The sequence below is a fragment of the Brachycentrus maculatus genome, unplaced genomic scaffold (genome assembly GCF_059751285.1).
Source record: "Brachycentrus maculatus isolate JH-2025_06_01 unplaced genomic scaffold, ASM5975128v1 h1tg000741l, whole genome shotgun sequence".
NCBI lineage: Eukaryota > Metazoa > Arthropoda > Insecta > Trichoptera > Brachycentridae > Brachycentrus > Brachycentrus maculatus.
In genome coordinates this window covers 59,676-78,456 of record NW_028281472.1, presented here as the reverse complement: position 1 = coordinate 78,456, position 18,781 = coordinate 59,676, and the positions used below count along the sequence as shown (strand labels likewise).

General features: G+C 32.8%; 1 protein-coding gene across 1 annotated transcript in view; it reads right to left on the bottom strand.

The window, feature by feature from the left end:
• Window positions 1–18,781, bottom strand: part of LOC148300365 (diacylglycerol lipase-alpha-like) — a 62,398-nt gene that overhangs the window by 4,016 nt on the left and 39,601 nt on the right. The window contains exons 16-18 of the mRNA XM_088274893.1: window positions 18,163–18,267; window positions 16,814–16,938; window positions 15,186–15,318 (exon numbers count right to left, since the gene is read on the bottom strand). Coding sequence (XP_088131019.1) covers window positions 15,186–15,318; window positions 16,814–16,938; window positions 18,163–18,267 — 363 coding nt within the window. The remainder of the gene's footprint in view (window positions 1–15,185; window positions 15,319–16,813; window positions 16,939–18,162; window positions 18,268–18,781) is intronic.

Sequence of the window (18,781 nt, the reverse complement as noted above, 5' to 3'; positions counted from 1 at the left end):
ACAGTGCCTGACAGCTCTAGAAATAAAGCCAAAATAAGGTTTATAGTGTCAGTCACCAGTGACTGACAAGGCGCATTCGGAATGTCCCGTGTAAGGCACCAATGGCTGACATGCCAGTCTACGTGTTAAATAATAAAAAAACACACTAAAATTAGCAAATTCCATTACGATTAGTATACAATCTACTTACAAAACCGCCGTCTAAATACAAAAAGCGCCATCTCCAAATTCAAATAAAATCTAACATACATCTAACATATCCTAGTCTACGATTGTAAAGTAATCTTTATATATACTATTGCTATTATACTATTTTTAAGATATTTTGGTAATTATGTACTAAAATATTACTTTTAGTAATTAAATAAAACAATATAAAAAATTAGTACTACTTCATATTTTTACCATATATGCTATTCGAAAATCGATAATTGGACGAGAATTGAGAGTGAAATTTCAAGGGCGCGTCACATTTATTAGGTGCATTTCGTTACACGAGGGAGAAGAAAGATATAACTTTTTACATATCTGTGACATGTAAAAACTTTTTTTTTTAAAACAGCTTTCGTGAGCACAATGGCAGCGCCATCTGTTCAACGTTACAGCAACGTAAGCAATACTGAAAATTGATCATGGCGGACAGCGTGCTTCTTGACAGCTGCAAATATTTGTATACCCGCAAGCGTTTTGAAATTGAACATTTTAGAAATGTATTTATTCCTCTTTTGTTTCTTTTCCATCTAAACAGACTGAGCCACAGCAACACGCGTAAAAATAAAAAAAAATAAAAATAAACTAAAAGCGATAGTTTGTATTATAAGTATTACGATAGAAGTTGAGAGAAAAAAATATAAATAATTTGATAGTGTAAATTTTTTTAAAATGTTATATGGGGTGGTGGAAAATAGGTTTATCAAATCAAAATGTAAAAAAAACAAGGAAGACAAAGAAGTTGGATCAGGTGAGGAGTTGAGGGGGATAGTAAGTTGAATCCAAGGGGGAATGGTTATATACATTGACAGAATATAAAAGTTTTTAAAAATTTGTCAAATTTTGAGAACACTTCTTTAGAATTTGTTTATTTTTTATTGATATAACAAAGTCTTTCATACAACATTTTGAGTGTGTCCAAATACTTGTTCACAAAAAATTATAATTATCTGGTCAAATTATGAGCTTAAATAATAAAAATGAAAATGGTATTTTCTGGCGTTTCTCACGTGTGTGATTATAATCCAGGATTCGGACCTCACATACTAATATAAGAGTTTCCGCTTAGTAAAAAGCTTCTTTACATCTCACCAATAGATGTCTCTAGTGAAGTTCTAGTGATTCAAGAACAAGGTTTCTAAATTGGTTCATATATATATATATATATATATATATATATATATATATATATATATATATATATATATATATATATATATATATATATCTATATATATATATATATATATATATATATATATATATATATATATATATATATATATATATATAACTTCCAAGAATTTGAGTAGTGTGGTTGTCAATAATGGGTAGAATTGGTGAATGTTACACGTGAGTAAAGTGATCACTTAAACCAGCCTATGACGGTCGTCAGCCCCGTAAATGCCCAGACTTCCATACTCTTCTTCATCTTTGATAAGATGTCAAAAAATAAGTCTTTCATGATAACCCTTACTGGTCCAATGTGGAATCTCATTCCTCATTGATTTTTTCTTCTTAGGTCCCGTGTCGGGTGTTATTCCACATTTTTTTCATCATCAGTATTATTTATTCAAATTCCAAGCTTACATTTTTGTCACTCGTATAGATACGAGTGACAAAAATGTAAGCTTGGAATTTAAATAAATAATACTGATGATAAAAAAAAATTTGGAATAACATCCGACATGGGACCTAAGAGGAAAAAATCCATGTCGAATGAGATTCCACATTGGACCAGTAAGGGTTAATATAATTTACTACAGTAAAACCTCGATATACCGTCTGCCTCCGTAGTGCAATGGTCAGCCTGCTCGGCTACCGTTCTGGAGGTCCCGGGTTCGATTTCGATTTCGAGCAGAGGACAAGAGATTTTTTTCCAATTAGTATATAACTGTCTACCTAGATTTTTTTTTAAATTTTGGGTTACTGTACAAATAGAGAAGGAAACACGTACGTATTTTAAAAATGACCTTTAAATATATTTAGTTATGTTGAAATTTATTTTAAGAAATTGTTATTTAAAAAAATAAACATGCATTTTATATGTATGTGTTTAAAAATTGACTATACAGTTGATTCCGCTATATTGAGACGCGTTAAGATGAGGAAATTTAGTTTAATCTAGTGTAAAACTAATCTAGTGTAACTTCATCAAATCAAAAATGCAATGTTTTTCCTGGCCAAAGATAAAAATTTCCATATCGCTCACTCCTTTCAAGAACGTCATACATCAAAAAACTTGATTTTTCACGAGAACGTTTTTAAAGTTTAAAAATATTATACAATGTTTTAAAAATAAATATCTAGCCACTTATGAACTTTTTACTGTGCAACAGATCTTTTTAGGTAAAACCTGAAGGTTTTTTCTCCATTTAAAAAATATTTAGTTTATTAAAAAAAATAATTAAACAATACCTTTTATTCAAAATGCAAAAACAGCACTTTCTGCCCTGTAGCGGCCAAATATTAAGTTAAAAATATGCCTCTTTTGCTGGGATATAGTACATTTTCTGGGCATTCCGAAAACATGCTCAACTGAAAATTGACGATTTTTGATTTATGACGTTCTTGAAAGGAGTGAGCGATATGATAGATATGATTCCGCTATATTATATCAGGAAATTTAGTTAAACTAACCGAATCTAGTGTTAAACTAATCCAGTGTAACATATTTAATCAATGAAGCTATGTTTTTCGGGGTCAAAGATAAAAAAATAATTTCTAATCCTTTCAAAGTCCCTATCGTTGTCAGAGGGCATGTAAGTTAATTTTTAAATAATATATATATATATATATATATATATATATATATATATATATATATATATATATATATATATATATATATATATATATATATATATATATATATATATATATATATATAAAACTAACTAACCATCACGCCGCTTCCCCGCAGGAGTAGGCAGAGAGAATAGAGCGCCACACCACTCTGTCCTTGCAAACATTCTTCGCCCCTTCCACGTTCATGCATCTCCTCATACATACCCGCCGATTGTTACGACTCCTAACCTGACCACTTTCATGTGTTTGGCATACCTGATCGTGCCATGTTTTTCTCGGTCTTCCTCTGCTTCTTTTCCCACTAACATTCGCCTCATAAATTTGTTTTACCGTTCTTTCGTCACTCATTCGTTCCACATGTCCAAACCATCTCAACACACCTTTCTTAATTTTATCGATAATGCTTATCTCAGCTTTGCATTCCTTCCTTATTTCACTTTTCGCACATCTATCATACATCGTTTTGTCGCACATATATATATATATATATATATATATATATATATATATATATATATATATATACATATATATATATATATATATATATATATATATATATATATATATATATACATATATATATATATATATATATATATATATATATATATATATATATATATATATATATAAACATATATATATATATATATATATATATATATATATATATATATATATATATATATATAAACATATATATATATATAAACATATATATATATTTATATATATATATATATGTAAATATATATACTAAACAATGTAGGTACTACACGGAATCAACTGTATATGAATGTATTTTAATTATAATTTTTTAAACTATGAAAAAAGTGTCTATAAAAATAACTATATAGTAAATACAAAGCATAATTTATGTTTACATATATGTATGTATATAAACGCTATATATATATATATATATATATATATATATATATATATATATATATATATATATATATATATATATATATATATATATATATATATATATATATATATATATATATATATATATATATATATATATATATATATATATATATATATATATATATATATATATATATATATAAAAATATTTAAAATATCTTGTTTGCAGTTAAGTTAGTAGAAAAATATACTAAGCTGTCAAGTCAAAAAATGGAATAAAATAACAAACAATCTGGCTGTCAAATTCAAATTCGATTGTGGAAGAGGAGTAACAGAAAGTAAAAAAAAAATAAACAAAAACGCATCACACGAGCGTGTGCACACGATTCTAGCCTTTATACCTTGTGTCGTTAGGGTCACTTTCGCTCGCTTGACCGCCGGCGCATGTGACGTTTTGTATCCTGTTGCACAAGTCCGCGCAATTGGTCGGGATGTCTTTGTGATTTAAAACCTAACGAGAAATATAAAAAAAATACGACAATGTTGCCATATCTGAGGTGGTTTAGTTTTTAAAATAGATATATATGTATATATATTCGGCAATGGCGACATTCAGAAAATAAATACAAATTAAATTAAATGAATTTAAAAATTAACATGTAATATGTTTAATTTTAAAAAGCTGGTTAGACTACAATAAAGTATATTTAAAAAACATTTAAAATAAAAAAAAATTAAGTCACAATTAAATATTATTAAAAGATATATAAATGTATTAGACATCAAACATTATCCTTATCATTCATTGATTACTTTGTGTAATACCACTTGAAAGTGAACGATGAATGATAAAGAGTGTGTTATTATTGTTTTATTACAATACCACAAAGATGCTTTGAAAATAATAAAAATGTATTGAAATCAACCACTCTCCTTATCATTCATCATTCACTTTGTGTAAAACAACTTAAAAGTGAATGATGAATGATATAGATAGTGTTATATTACAATACCACAAAGATGCTTTTAAAATAATAAAAATGTATTAAAAATCAACCACTCTCCTTATCATTCATCGTTCACTTTGTGTAATACCACTTAAAAGTGAATGATGAATGATAAGGAGAGTGTTATATTACCATACCACAAAGTAAATAACAATAATAAATTTGTAAAATAAATTACTTACCTTTTTTCTAATATTGTTAAATTATCTAAAAAAATATAAATATTAAAATCAAAATATTAAAATAAGTAAAACATTTTTTTTAAATCTTGCATTAAGCTTAGCGTTAGCAGCGTGTCATTGTAAAGACTTGTTGTTGTAAACTATATATATATATATATATATATATATATATATATATATATATATATATATATATATATATATATATATATATATATATATATGTAAAAATAATTTATAAAGCGCCTTTTTTGTAAAACACTACCTCAAGGGCGATTAATAAAATCATTTCTTTATTATTTAAAAAAAAAAAGAGTTTATTTGTGTTTTTAATATTTATAAAAATACTTGAATTTAATACATTTTCTGTGAGCCTAAGCGGCTCATTATTAAAAATAGGTATCAAATTGTGGTAGACTGGGTTCAAACTCTGAAACTCTGACTCGAGAGTCCACGACACTAACCACGGGACCACAACTGACACTATTTATTCAGAAACTCCCTGGGAATTTAACCCGGGACCTCTGGCTCGGTAGCCAACCGCGCTAACCACTGAAATATGGAGACATACTGTCTACGGGCATTTAAAAACATTAAAATAAAAATTATATCACATCGCAAATGCTCTAAATGTGTTTTTCAAAATATTTTGATAAATTTATATATTTTGGGATATGTATGTACTCCAAGATTAAATGAAAGAGGGAAAAATAAAAAAATAAAAAATAAATTATTAAAATCGTTTTAATAACAAAAGCAATAATAACATAAAATAAATAAATAAAATAATTTACACTAAATATGGCAAATATGGTAATTATCTTCAAATTAAATACAGTTGCATTTTTATTTCATAAACTGAAAATCCATGTACATTTAAAAGTTACTAAGCCATTTTGATCATACTGGGTCGATAGATTGGGTTTTTATATATTTTTTGAGTTTTTTTTTGTTTCTTAATAGTGGTATTTACCAGAAAGTAAAAATTTAATTCAAAATGGATGGATTTTACCACAAAGTGACGGCAAAATCAAAGAATGACTTATATATTCTTCTTCATCTTTGATGAGATGTCAAAAAAAGTGTGAAAATAACTCCTGTAATTGGAGATAATCCAGATTTTGTGAACGAGTATTTGGACACACTCAAAATGTTGTAAATGGATTATCTGGTCAAATTGTAGAGTTAAATGATAGAAATGAAAATGATATTTTCTGGCGTTTCTCATGTGTGTGATTATAATCCAGGATTCGGACCTCGCATACTAATAAGGGAGTTTCTGCTCAATGAAGAGCTTCTTTCCATCTCACCAGTAAATGTCACTAGTGAAGTTCTGGTGATTCAAAAATAATGTTTCAAAATTGGTTCATTTATATAGAACTTCCAAGAATTTGAGTGGTGTGGTTGTCAATAATGGGTGGAATTGGTGAATGTTACACGTGTGTAAAGTGATCACTTAAACTATGACGGTCGTCAGCCCTGTAAATGCCCAGACTTCCATATTCTTCTTCATCTTTGATGAGATGTCAAAAACAGTACTTTTTCTATAATTGAAGTTGATGTATTCACAGTTATTATATGGATATCAATGCTTTCCTGACCACAATTGTCATTTTTGCAGAATTAAAAAAAATAATAAAATGAGCGGCAAAACCATTGATGACATTATAAGGAAAATGGTTCAAAGTTCATATGGTGATATAAGGAAAGAATGAAAGGCTGAGATAAGAGAGGCATTATCCAACAAATTACATAATACGTATATCGCTCCATCCTTTCTACGTCATATATCAAAAAACTTGATTTTTCAGGAGATCGTTTTTAAAGTTTAAAAATATAATGAAATGTATTAAAAATAAATATCAAGCCACTTATTGAACTTTTTACTGTGCAACAGATCTTTTTAGGTAAATCTGAATGATTTTTCTTCATTTGAAAAATATTTAGTATATTTAAAAAAAAAAATTAAACAAACCTTTTCTTAAAAATGCGAAAAACGACACTTTCTGCCCTGTAGAGGGTAAATATTAAGTTAAAAATATGCCACTTTTGCTGGGATATAGTATATTATTAGGGCATTCGGAAAACATGCAAAACTGAAAATTGACACACATTCGCCTCAAAATTTGTTTTATTATTCTTCCTTCACTCATACGTTCCGCATGCCCAAACCATCTCAACACACCTTTTTTTTTATCATATTAGGTCTATTGTGACCTGTCTCAACACACCTTTCTTAATTTGATGGATAATGCTTATCTCAGCCTTGCACCCTTTTCTTATATCACCATTGGAACATCTATCATCGATTTGACAGCATTGAAAAAATCCATAGTTTAAATGTTATAAAAAATACAACTGTATTTCTTAAAAAATTAATAAAAAATTCTTATTAATAAAAACTAAAAATAATATAAATAAATAATACTATGTCAATACATAAATGCAAAAACAGTCAGCGTAAGATACGTAAACATATCACTCACTCCTTTCAAGAACGTCATAAATAAAAAAACTTGATTTTTCAGGAGAGCGTTTTTAAAGTTTTAAAATATAACATAATGTATTAAAAATAAATGTCAAGCTATTTGTTGAAATTTTTACTGTGCAACAGACCTTTTTAGGTAAAACCTGAAGGTTTTTTCTCCATTTGAAAAATATTTATTATATTAAAAAAAATTATGAAACAATACCTTTTCTTCAAAATGCAAAAACAACACTTTCTGCCCTGTAGCGGGTAAATATTATGTTAAAAATATGCCTCTTTTGCTGGGATATAGTACATTTTCTGGGCATTCTGAAAACATCCACAACTGAAAATTGTCAATTTTTGATTTATGACGTTCTTGAAAGGAGTGAGCGATATAAGGTTGCAATACGTAAACATATGATAGTTGCAAAATTGAAACTCTCCACTTATATCAGTTTTCAATACATTCGGAAAATAATATAAAAATAATTTTGTAAAAACACATACTGTTAGTAAAATCATGTATGTTGGATTAAAAAAGCCTTTAAAATTGAAAATCATGTTTTCAGGTGTTTCGCGGTATTTTATAAAATTATATATTAGGATAATACAGGGTGGCACTAAATTAATGACCCTATCGGAAGATATCATAATTTTTGCAAATAGCGTTGTACGTCAATTATATTTGACATTTTGCTCACTCCTTTCAAGAACGTCATATATCAAAAATAGTCAATTTTCAGTTGTGCACGTTTTCGGAATGCCCAGAAAATGTACTATATCACAGCAAAAGCGGCATATTTTCAACTTAATATTTACCCGCTACAGGGCAGAAAGTGTTGTTTTTGCATTATGAAAAAAAGGTTTTGTGTAATAATTTTTTGAAATATACTTGATATTTTCAAATGGACAAAAAACATTCAGGTTTTACCTAAAAAGATCTGTTGCACAGTAAAAAGTTCAATAAGCGGCTAGATATTTATTTTCAATACATTTCATTACATTTTTAAACTTTAAAAACAATCTCCTGAAAAATCAAGTTATTGATTTATGACGTTGTCAAAATGAGTGAGCGATTTGTGAACTAGACAGCTGCAGTATACATACAGTAAACCCTCCTTACTAAACCGTTATCAGAGGGAACGTTATAGGGGGTAAAAGTTATTTAATTGTTTTTTAATTTAATAATGGCTAATTTTAGACATTTCCGCTGGTCAAAATGTAAAAATACAGTTTAAAACATTAACTAACTATAAAGTTCCCTACGATAACGCAATACCTATCTCAACGTTATAGGGAGGTTTACTGTTTTACGAAATAAATTAAAACATTTAAATAAAAAGAAACATTAAAAAATTAATTGAATATAATTTATATTTGAAGCACTAGCTTTGTGATTTTCCATTTTACAGTTAAAATGTAACTTTGTTTTAAAATAACTATAAATTTTTACGTTTTTATAGTGATTTTAAAACAAAGTTACATTTTCATTATATTTATTAATTAAATGTGTTATGTTTCATTCATTCAAACCCTTATCCGCACCCCAATGGTGCATAGGGCACTACATTATAAACACAGTGTTATCTTGATCGTTAACACACGAAAGAAAGGTGATCAGCCCTCCGCTTCAGGTACCAGTCCAGGGTAATATTAAATAAATATTAGAGTGAAAAATCACTTATATTCATTTGACCCCCCGAATCGAACCCGGGAACCTCCAGAACGGTAGCCGAGCATGCTGACCATTACACAACGGAAGCGGACACAAAAAAAATGTTATGTTTACATAAATTAATTGAACAAGCGTAATTTTTGAGCTTTTCCTTCTAGCAAGGAACACTTAATGACTATGTCGCTCACTCGTTTCAAGAACGTCATAAATCAAAAAACTAGATTTTTCAGGAGAACATTTTTAAAGTTTAAAAATATAACACAATGTATTAAAAATAAATATCAAGCCACTTATTGATCTTTTTACTTTGGAACAGATCATTTAAGGTAAAACCCGAAGGTTTTTTCTCCATTTGAAAAATATTTAGTTTATTTAAAAAAATAATTAAACAATACCTTTTCTTCAAAATGCAAAATCAACATTTTCTGCCCTGTAGCGGGTAAATATTAAGTTAAAAATATGCCTCTTTTGCTGGGATATAGCACATTTTCTGGGCATTCCGAAAACATACACAACTGAAAATCGACGATTTTTGATTTATAACGTTCTTGAAAGGAGTGAGCGATGTGTAAAAATATAAAACAATTAATAATTAAATTTATCTACAACAACAGTAAAACTACTAAACAAGCATTGGTATAAGACATAAAAAGCAATAAATGCTAAATATTTATATAAAAGAGTAATTGTGTCGCCTACTTTCAAAATCCGCCAGATCCATGTAAATCGATTTTACAAAAAATACAAAATTCTCCGGGTAACATTTATGTTTTAAAGATTTGTCTATCTTTTGATAATATATTATTCACAACATTTTGAGTGTGTCCAAATACTTGTTCACAAAATCTGGATTATCTCCAATTACAGGAGTTATTTTCATATTATTTTTTGACATCTCATCAAAGATGAAGAAGAATATGGAAGTCTGGGCATTTACGGGGCTGACGACCGTCATTTCTCATGTGTGTGATTATAATCCAGGATTCGGACCTCACATACTAATATAAGAGTTTCTGCTTAATAAAAAAGCTTCTTTACATCTCACCAATAGATGTCTCTTTTGAAGTTCTAGTGATTCAAGAACAAGGTTTCTAAGTTGGTTCATTTATATTTAGAACTTTTCCAAGGATTTGAGTAGTGTGGTTGTCAATAATGGGTACAATTGGTGAATGTTACACGTGTGTAAAATGATCACTTAAACCAGCCTACGACGGTCGTCAGCCCCGTAAATGACCAGACTTCCATATTCTTCTTCATCTTTGATGAGATGTCAAAAATAACATTTTATGAAAAAGAGAATTTTTGAAAATTATTCAGTATTTAAAAAAAAAACACAAGGCACAAACCGATAATGACGAAATCTTAATTTTTGACCTATCCCCGCTCTCTGATTGGCCGACATGGGTCAGAAGGCAAGTTCCATGAATATAGCGGAAATTGAAATACAACGCTGTTTTTATGTATTATTTAGCTGGGTTTTCAAATATACAATTATTTTAAACAATATAACCCACAGTTGGCATTTTTGAAAATCGACCTATATGGATCTGGCGGATTTTGAATGTAGGCGACACAATTATTATATCGTTGTTAAACTGGCAAAAAACATTGACTCTAAAATCTCTGTTTGAATAATCGCTGTTATTTAACCTTTTAACCGCGTTACCTTTGTTCCTGAGAGACGCCCGTGCGCGGCGGTATTTTGCCGTTTTTTAAATGATTACTTTTATCATGTGTTTAGTTAAGAAACAATTTATTTTCCTAAATAAAAACGTTTAGTGGGATTCATTGTGCCTTTCTGGTACTCTATAATACACTTATGTCACATTATTCTTGAAATATATCGCAATATAAACGAATACGATCGTAACATAAATAAATCAAAGCACACATCGTGTGTCACTCTTACCCACTGGCGATGCGTAGCGTCGAGAGTGAGACAGATATAGGGCATGATTATGGCGCGGACTAATTACCGACCGCAAGAACAATCAGGGATCTGTTCTTTTATTTATCCTTGTGATGTTTCAAATTATAAGTCAGATATTTCAACAGATGTCATAAGGCCAAGGATTGACGCATTATTTTATCCAAAGTTCCACACCATGAAAAAATCCCTCCAAGTTGAACTGAGGTTAGAAACTTGGAGCAAAGTAAAAACACATACGGTTATGTCAGCCGCGTACGGGGAATGTTTTGTGAAAACACATACGGTTATGCGAGCCGCGTGGATGCGGTTAAAGGTTTTAGCCTGAATAAAATACCAGCTATTAAACTCAAAGTTGAATTTACTTGTAAAACCACATATATATGACATTTCAAACTACTTAGCGTATTTTGCCAGTTTATAGAACGTTGAAAGCTTCATAATATGCATCAGTAAGTCAAAAATGCATATTTCGCTCACTCCTTTCAAGAACGTCATAAATCAAAATACGTCAATTTTCAGTTGTGCATATTTTCGGAATGCCCAGAAAATGTACTATATCCCAGAAAAAAAGGCATATTTTTAACTTAATATTTACCCGCTACAGGGCAGAAAGTGCTGTTTTTGCATTTTGAAGAAAAGGTATTGTTTGATTATTTTTTTAAATAAACTTAATATTTTTCAAATGGGAAAAAAACCTTCATGTTTTACCTAAAAAGATCTGTTGCACAGTAAAAATTTCAGTAAGTGGCTTGATATTTATTTTTAATACATTGTATTATATTTTCAAACTTTAAAAACGTTCTCCTGAAAAATCGAGTATTTTGATTTATGACGTTCTTGAAAGGAGTGAGCGATTTATGAGTTAACGTTTTATGCCAGTATACGCAATATAAGCAGTAAGTGTTATTTTAACCTGTCCAGGAGTATGGACGTACTTCTTCTTCAAACCCTTATAGTGATTGGCACATTTGGCTACCTTTACGACCTGGGTTCTATTCCCAGGGTAGTGTTAACACACTAAGGACGGGATAGGTATTTCTACCTTTTCGGTCGAATGATGCTTAAGAACCGGAAGAGTATTTTTGCAAAAATTTAATTGTCTCTACCCTTACGGTGTATATGATACTTTGCCAGGCAAAATCGGCTGTCTGAATACAGTGGAACCTCTCATAACGAACATAACTCGTTCCAGAATCATACTCATTAAGCGAAGCATTTTTGGTTTAGAGTGGTGCAGATGTCCCGGCTCACAAGTGAATGTCGTGAAAAAGGGAATTGCTCTTTCTCTGTCACTCGTTACGCGAATCATTGCACGTTAAGGGAGCACCTTTTTTTAAAAAAATATGTCGTTATGCGAATAACTTGTTATGAGAGGTGCTCGTAATGAGAGGTTCCACTGTATATTTATTAGGTGGATCAGGAAATACGCTATTATTTTAAAATAAATAATAATAATAATAATAAAACCCTTATCCGCACCCCAATGGTGCATAGGGCACTGCTTCATATAAATGCAGTGTTATCTTGATCGTTTACACGTGAAGGAAAGGTGATCAGCCCTCCGCTTCAGGTACCAGTCCAGGGTAATATTGAATAAATATGACAGTGAAAAAATCACTTATATTTATTTTGCCCCCCCTGGGAATCGAACCCGGGACCTCCAGAACGGTAGCCGAGCGTGCTGACCATTACACTGCGGAGGCGGACTATTTTGAAATAGTCAGATTTAAATCAGTTTGCATTCAATTAACAATAAATATGGGAGTCGAACACTGCAATATATCGTTCCGAACATTTTTAATTTGTTGCCGACGGAGGTTAGAGGTCAAAATAAAATATGGAACAAAGGCAAAATAAAGGAATGGGTAAATGATCAAGAGTTCATTTTATGAAAATTGTAAAATGTTTAAATTCTTAATTTTTTTCTCTTTTTTGTGTCTATATTAGGTTAAAATTGTTAATAACAGTAAAAATGTATAAAAAAAAGAACTCCACCGACAAAACACACAAGGTGGCTTGGTGGGTCTCCGCAATTTTTTTTATATATATATATATATATATATATATATATATACATGTACACAAAATAAAAAAAAATAAAAATTCACTTTGAGCTATTGTAGAACTAAGCAAAAGTTTGTATCTTCTTGGTCTACAGTGCTGTTTTATTCAACACCCTCCTTCCTAACGAGAAGATGTCGTTAGATGGGGAAGGCAACGAAGGAGACAATGGTACGCGCGTGTGAGGAGAATGGAACCATCCAGACTCCCACACATCGCACTGCACGGCCAACCCCAAGGCAGACCACTAAAGAGATGGATTGACAGCTGGGAATCGATATCGCGGGAGGCTAATCCCTCTTTGAACAGGCCGCAAGGCCTGTAACAAGAACCAGAATAAGAACGAAGAATTTCAGCAGTATTATTTTGTTTTTTCATAAATTTTAATATGACGTTACAAAATAATGGTTTGTTTCCTGTTCCACCTAATTAACACAAATGTAAGTTGCATATTAAATGTTAAATTAAACACTGATTTTTGACAACGTTTTGAGTGTGTCCAAATACTTGTTCACAAAATCTGGATTATCACCAATTAAAGGAGTTATTTTCATATGATTTTTTGACATCTCATCAAAGATGAAGAAGAATATGGAAGTCTGAGTATTAACGGGGCTGACGACCGTCATAGGCTGGTTTAGATGATCACTTTATACACGTGTAACATTCGGCAATTCTACCCATTATTGACAACCACACTACTCAAATTTTTGGAAGTTCTATATATATTCGGACCGCACATACTAACTAACATAAGAGTTTCTGCTTAGTAAAAAGCTTCTTTACATCTCACCAATAGATGTCTCTAGTGAAGTTCTAGTGATTCAAGAACAAGGTTTCTAAATTGGTTCATATATATAGAACTTCCAAGAATTATAGTAGTGTGGTTGTCAATAATGGGTAGAATTGCTGAATGTTACTCGTGTGTTAAGTGATCACTTAAACCAGCCTATAACGGTCGTCAGCCCCGTAAATACCCAGACTTCCATATTCTTCTTCATCTTTGATGAGATGTCAAAAAATAATACTGATTTTTGAGTCTACTAAGTTGTACTGTATTGTTAAAAAAAACATAAAAATCTATTTATATGTGTTATTCTAACAATAAAATACAGCGGAACCTCTGATAAAGAGCAAAACTCGTTCCGGAATCTTACTTGTTAAGCGAAACACTGGAATGCTAAACATTTTTAATTTTAAATGGCGCGGAAGTCCCCACTCACAAGCGTGAGTAATGTCGTGAAAAAGGGACTTGCCCTTTCTCTCAGTATGCAAAAAGTCACTCGTAAAGGGAGCAACTTTTTCACATATCGCTCACTCCTTTCAAGAACGTCATAAATCAAAAATCGACAATTTTCAGTTGAGCATGTTTTCGTAATGCCCAGAAAATGTACTATATCCCAGCAAAAGAGGCATATTTTTAACATAATATTTACCCGCTACAGGGCAGAAAGTGTTGTTTTTCCATTTTTAAGAAAAGGTATTGTTTAATTATTTTTTTAAATATACTAAATATTTTTCAAATGGAGAAAAAAACTTCAGGTTTTACATAAAAAGATCTATTGCACAGTAAAAAGTGCAATAAGTGGCTTGATATTTATTTTTAATACATTGTATTATATTTTTAAACTTTAAAAACGTTCTCCTGAAAAATCAAGTTTTTTGATTTATGACGTTCTGGAAAGAAGTGAGTGATATTTCTTTCGTTATGAGAGGTTCCACTTTACGTCTTAGTACGCTAAAGAAATCAGTGTTCGATTTAACATTTAACACACAAATTAAAACAGATTTCTACAAATCACACGCCAAATCTATAAATAACACACGTTAGCAGTCTAAATTAAGCGTCAGACTAGTCTCGGCAGCCCTAGACGGCCGCCGGGCAGCCCTAGCGCGTGCGCGGGGCCGGCTACACGATCAGGTTGGCGTGCCGGGTGGGCCTGGCCCCCGCCGGCAACTCTACCTTGTTGAGCGCCTCCAGGACCTTGTCCGGCATGTGGTCTTGGATCATCCCGGGCGAGATGAGCACCTCGTCGAAGTCCGTGTTCTCCGCCCAGACGGCCTGGTACACGGGCTCGCGCTTGCGCACCACCTTCCTGCAAATCCACGAGGCATTTCTAATCGGTCGGTTTGTTGGTGATGCAGTGGCGACAGCAATATTTTGAAAATTGATCATGGTGGACAAAATCACACAAGGGGTTGAGTTCATTGCTAAGCAATCATGTGATGAGTACAAAGAGCATTCATGCATCATCACATAATACCTCCCCTGACCCCTCCTCTCTTCCTTAAACTTGCTACCTGATTCATCCTATTTATCATTAGAATCTCTTGTATTCTCCATTGCGCTGTATGGAGTGGAAACATGGACACTGAGGAAAAAGGAAAGACATATGCTGGATGTGTTTGAAATGTGGTGCTGGAGGAGGATGCTGCGCATTCCTTGGACTGCAAGACGCACAAACGTCTCCATTCTCCGCGAACTGTCAGTGACAGAAAGACTCTCCACGACTTGCAGGAAAAGGATTCTGTCCTACTTTGGGCATATCGCCAGAAAGAACGAGAAGAGTCTTGAAAAACTGGTAGTAACAGGTACAGTTGAAGGCAAGCGGGCAAGAGGACGGTCTCCAACAAGATGGACAGACCAAATAAAGGAATTAACCGGATCCTCGCTAAACGCTGCCATCAAGTTGGCCCAGGACCGGGAAGAATGGAGAGGACTTGTGCACCAAGTGCCTGACATTCCAGAAGACCACGACGCTCAGCATTGAGCAAGAAGATGAAGAAGAAGAAGATCATTAGAATCCTAGAATACTTTTTTGTTATTTTTTTTTTCATTTTCATCTTTTTGTTTTTTAGTTTTTTGATAAAATCTATTACATCAGACAACAATATGTATTAACTTTTAAAAATGTCTGAGACATTACTGTCTGTCATTAGAATCCTAACTGTCCATCAAACCTCCTCCCTCTACCTCCTTCCCTAAACTCCCTTCTTCCTTTGCCCTCCTTTTTATCGTCTTTTGGTAATTTAAGTTTTTTTTAAATGTCAATTTGTAATTTATGTTTTTTTAAATGTTCAAGTACTATCTACCCTCTGATTGCAAACAGCTATATATGGTATCAAACGTTTTGATCAATATCATTAGTCCGTTTTTGGTCGGTTGGAAAAATATTGCTTTTTAGAAATAAGCCCGCCAATGTACTTTTTATTTTCTGTACATGAAGTTTAAATAAATAAATAAATAAATACCGTCACCTCATATAGTGACCCCAAATACCTCATCCCAGTTAGCTAGCTAGTTAGTAAACTCAACCTTCTTCTTCTATGTGTGTCATGTCAGGTCCCCCTGACATCGACTAACACTTGAGAGTAATTATCTTTGTCTCGGGCAGCTCTAGACAGTCCTGATCCCCGCCCAACCTGGTATATTCCGGGGACAGGAGATCTGCCTTCTGCCCACACCTCGTGGACCCTCCACTAGGTGCAATAGCTCCTACTTGTCTCCTCTCAGCACATGCCCCAGATAGGGCACCTCCCGGACCTTGATATCAGTCAGCTAACTCGGTCTAGATGGGTGAATCCACTTACTGTGTGTGTCCCGGATGATGTCTGACCAGATGCAGTATCCTGCCCGGAGGAAACAGCGGTCTGTGAAGTGTTAATGTCCCCCCACTTTCCGGATGAACGTTACCGGATCGAGCTACGTCCTTTGCCTGCAAAAAGAGGTTAGGTTAGGTAAGGTTATGTTAGGTTAGGCTGATATTAGGCTGGATACAACCATTACATAATAAAAAAATATATATGTCGAAAAAAATCTTCTAAACTCTCTCTTGTAAAGTAAAAGATTTGTAGATGGAGTCGTGTAGTGTAGATTCGTCCGCCTCCATAGTGCAATGGTCAGCGCGCTCGGCTACCGTTCTGGAGGTCCCGGGTTCGATTCCCAAGGGGGGGGGTCAAATAAGTATAAGTGATTTTTCACTCTAATATTTATTCAATATTACCCTGGACTGGTACCTAAAGCGGAGGGTTGATCACCTTTCCTCCATGTGTTAACAATCAAGATAACACTGCGTTTATATGATGCAGTGCCCTATGCACCATTGGGGTGCGGTTAAGGGTTTGAAGAAGAAGAAGAGATGGAGTACTTTACGCAGGGGCCGTCGATTATCAAATACTTGAAAGTGGTCAGGTTAGGAGTCGTAACAATCGGCGGGTATGTATGAGGAGATGCATGAACGTGGAAGAGGCGAATAATTTTTGCAAAGACAGAGTGGTGTGGCGTACTATTCTCTCTGCCTACCCCTGCGGTGAAGCGATGTGATGGTTAGTTAGCTGGTTAGTTTTTATGTTTAAATTCATAATAAGGATATTGTAAAAAATGTATGATTTATCCCAAGGGTGTTTCCCGCTTTTGGGAACAGTCCTGGAACCCTTCTCTTGAGATGTCCTTCAGCTCTTGCCCTAATCTCGGGAATGCTCTCAAATCCTCTTCCTATTATTTTTGACATCTCATCAAAGATGAAGAAGAATATGGAAGTCTGGGCATTTACGGGGCTGACGACCGTCATAGGCTGGTTTAAGTGATCACTTTAGACACGTGTAACATTCACCAATTCTACCCATTATTGACAACCACACTACTCAAATTCTTAGAAGTTCTGTATATATGAACCAATTTAGAAACCTTGTTCTTGAATCAATAGAACTTCACTAGAGACATCTATTGGTCGTCAGCCCCGTAAATGCCCAGACTTCCATATTCTTCTTCATCTTTGATGAGATGTCAAAAATAATATGAAAATAACTCCTGTAATTGGAGATAATCCAGATTTTGTGAACAAGTATTTGGACACACTCAAAATGTTGTAAATCCTCTTCCCTTCAAAGGTCTCCTGAGATTGGGGCACAAGGATTCATAAATAAATAAAGATAAATACCTGTTGATACTTGGCCAGCCCTGTAGCCCCGCTGGCCGACAGGGCCATGGCAGACCTGGGCTTCCTGTTGCAGCAGCAGACCGCACTGCATATGATGGTCTTCCACTGCGAACAAGGACAAAATAATATAGGAGAGTTCTCACATCACTCAAATCATTACGAGAATCACAATATCACGTGCGGAAGAGTATTTAAAAGTATATGTACAATTTGAAAGTTGGTTAAAAGATGTGGGCTGGTAGTGTAAATATCTGTCCGCCTCCGTGGTGTAATGGTCAGCGTGTTTAGCTACCACGCTGGAGGTCCCGGGTTCGATTCCCAGGGAGGTGAAAATAAATATTAGTGATTTCACTGTAATATTTATTTAATATTACCCTGGACTGGTTCCTGAAGTGCATGAGTGATCACCTTGAGTAATGATCAAGATAACACTGCGTCAATTCGATGCAGTGCCCTATGCACCATTGGGTGCGGATAAGGGTTATAAGTAAGTAAGTAAGTGTGAATACAATGACGGTATATGTAGTACTAATATGAATATATTTTTAAAATACTAATAAACTTTTTTATGTAATGCAATATAACTTCCATTTTGATTTTATTTTTATGGCATCCAATT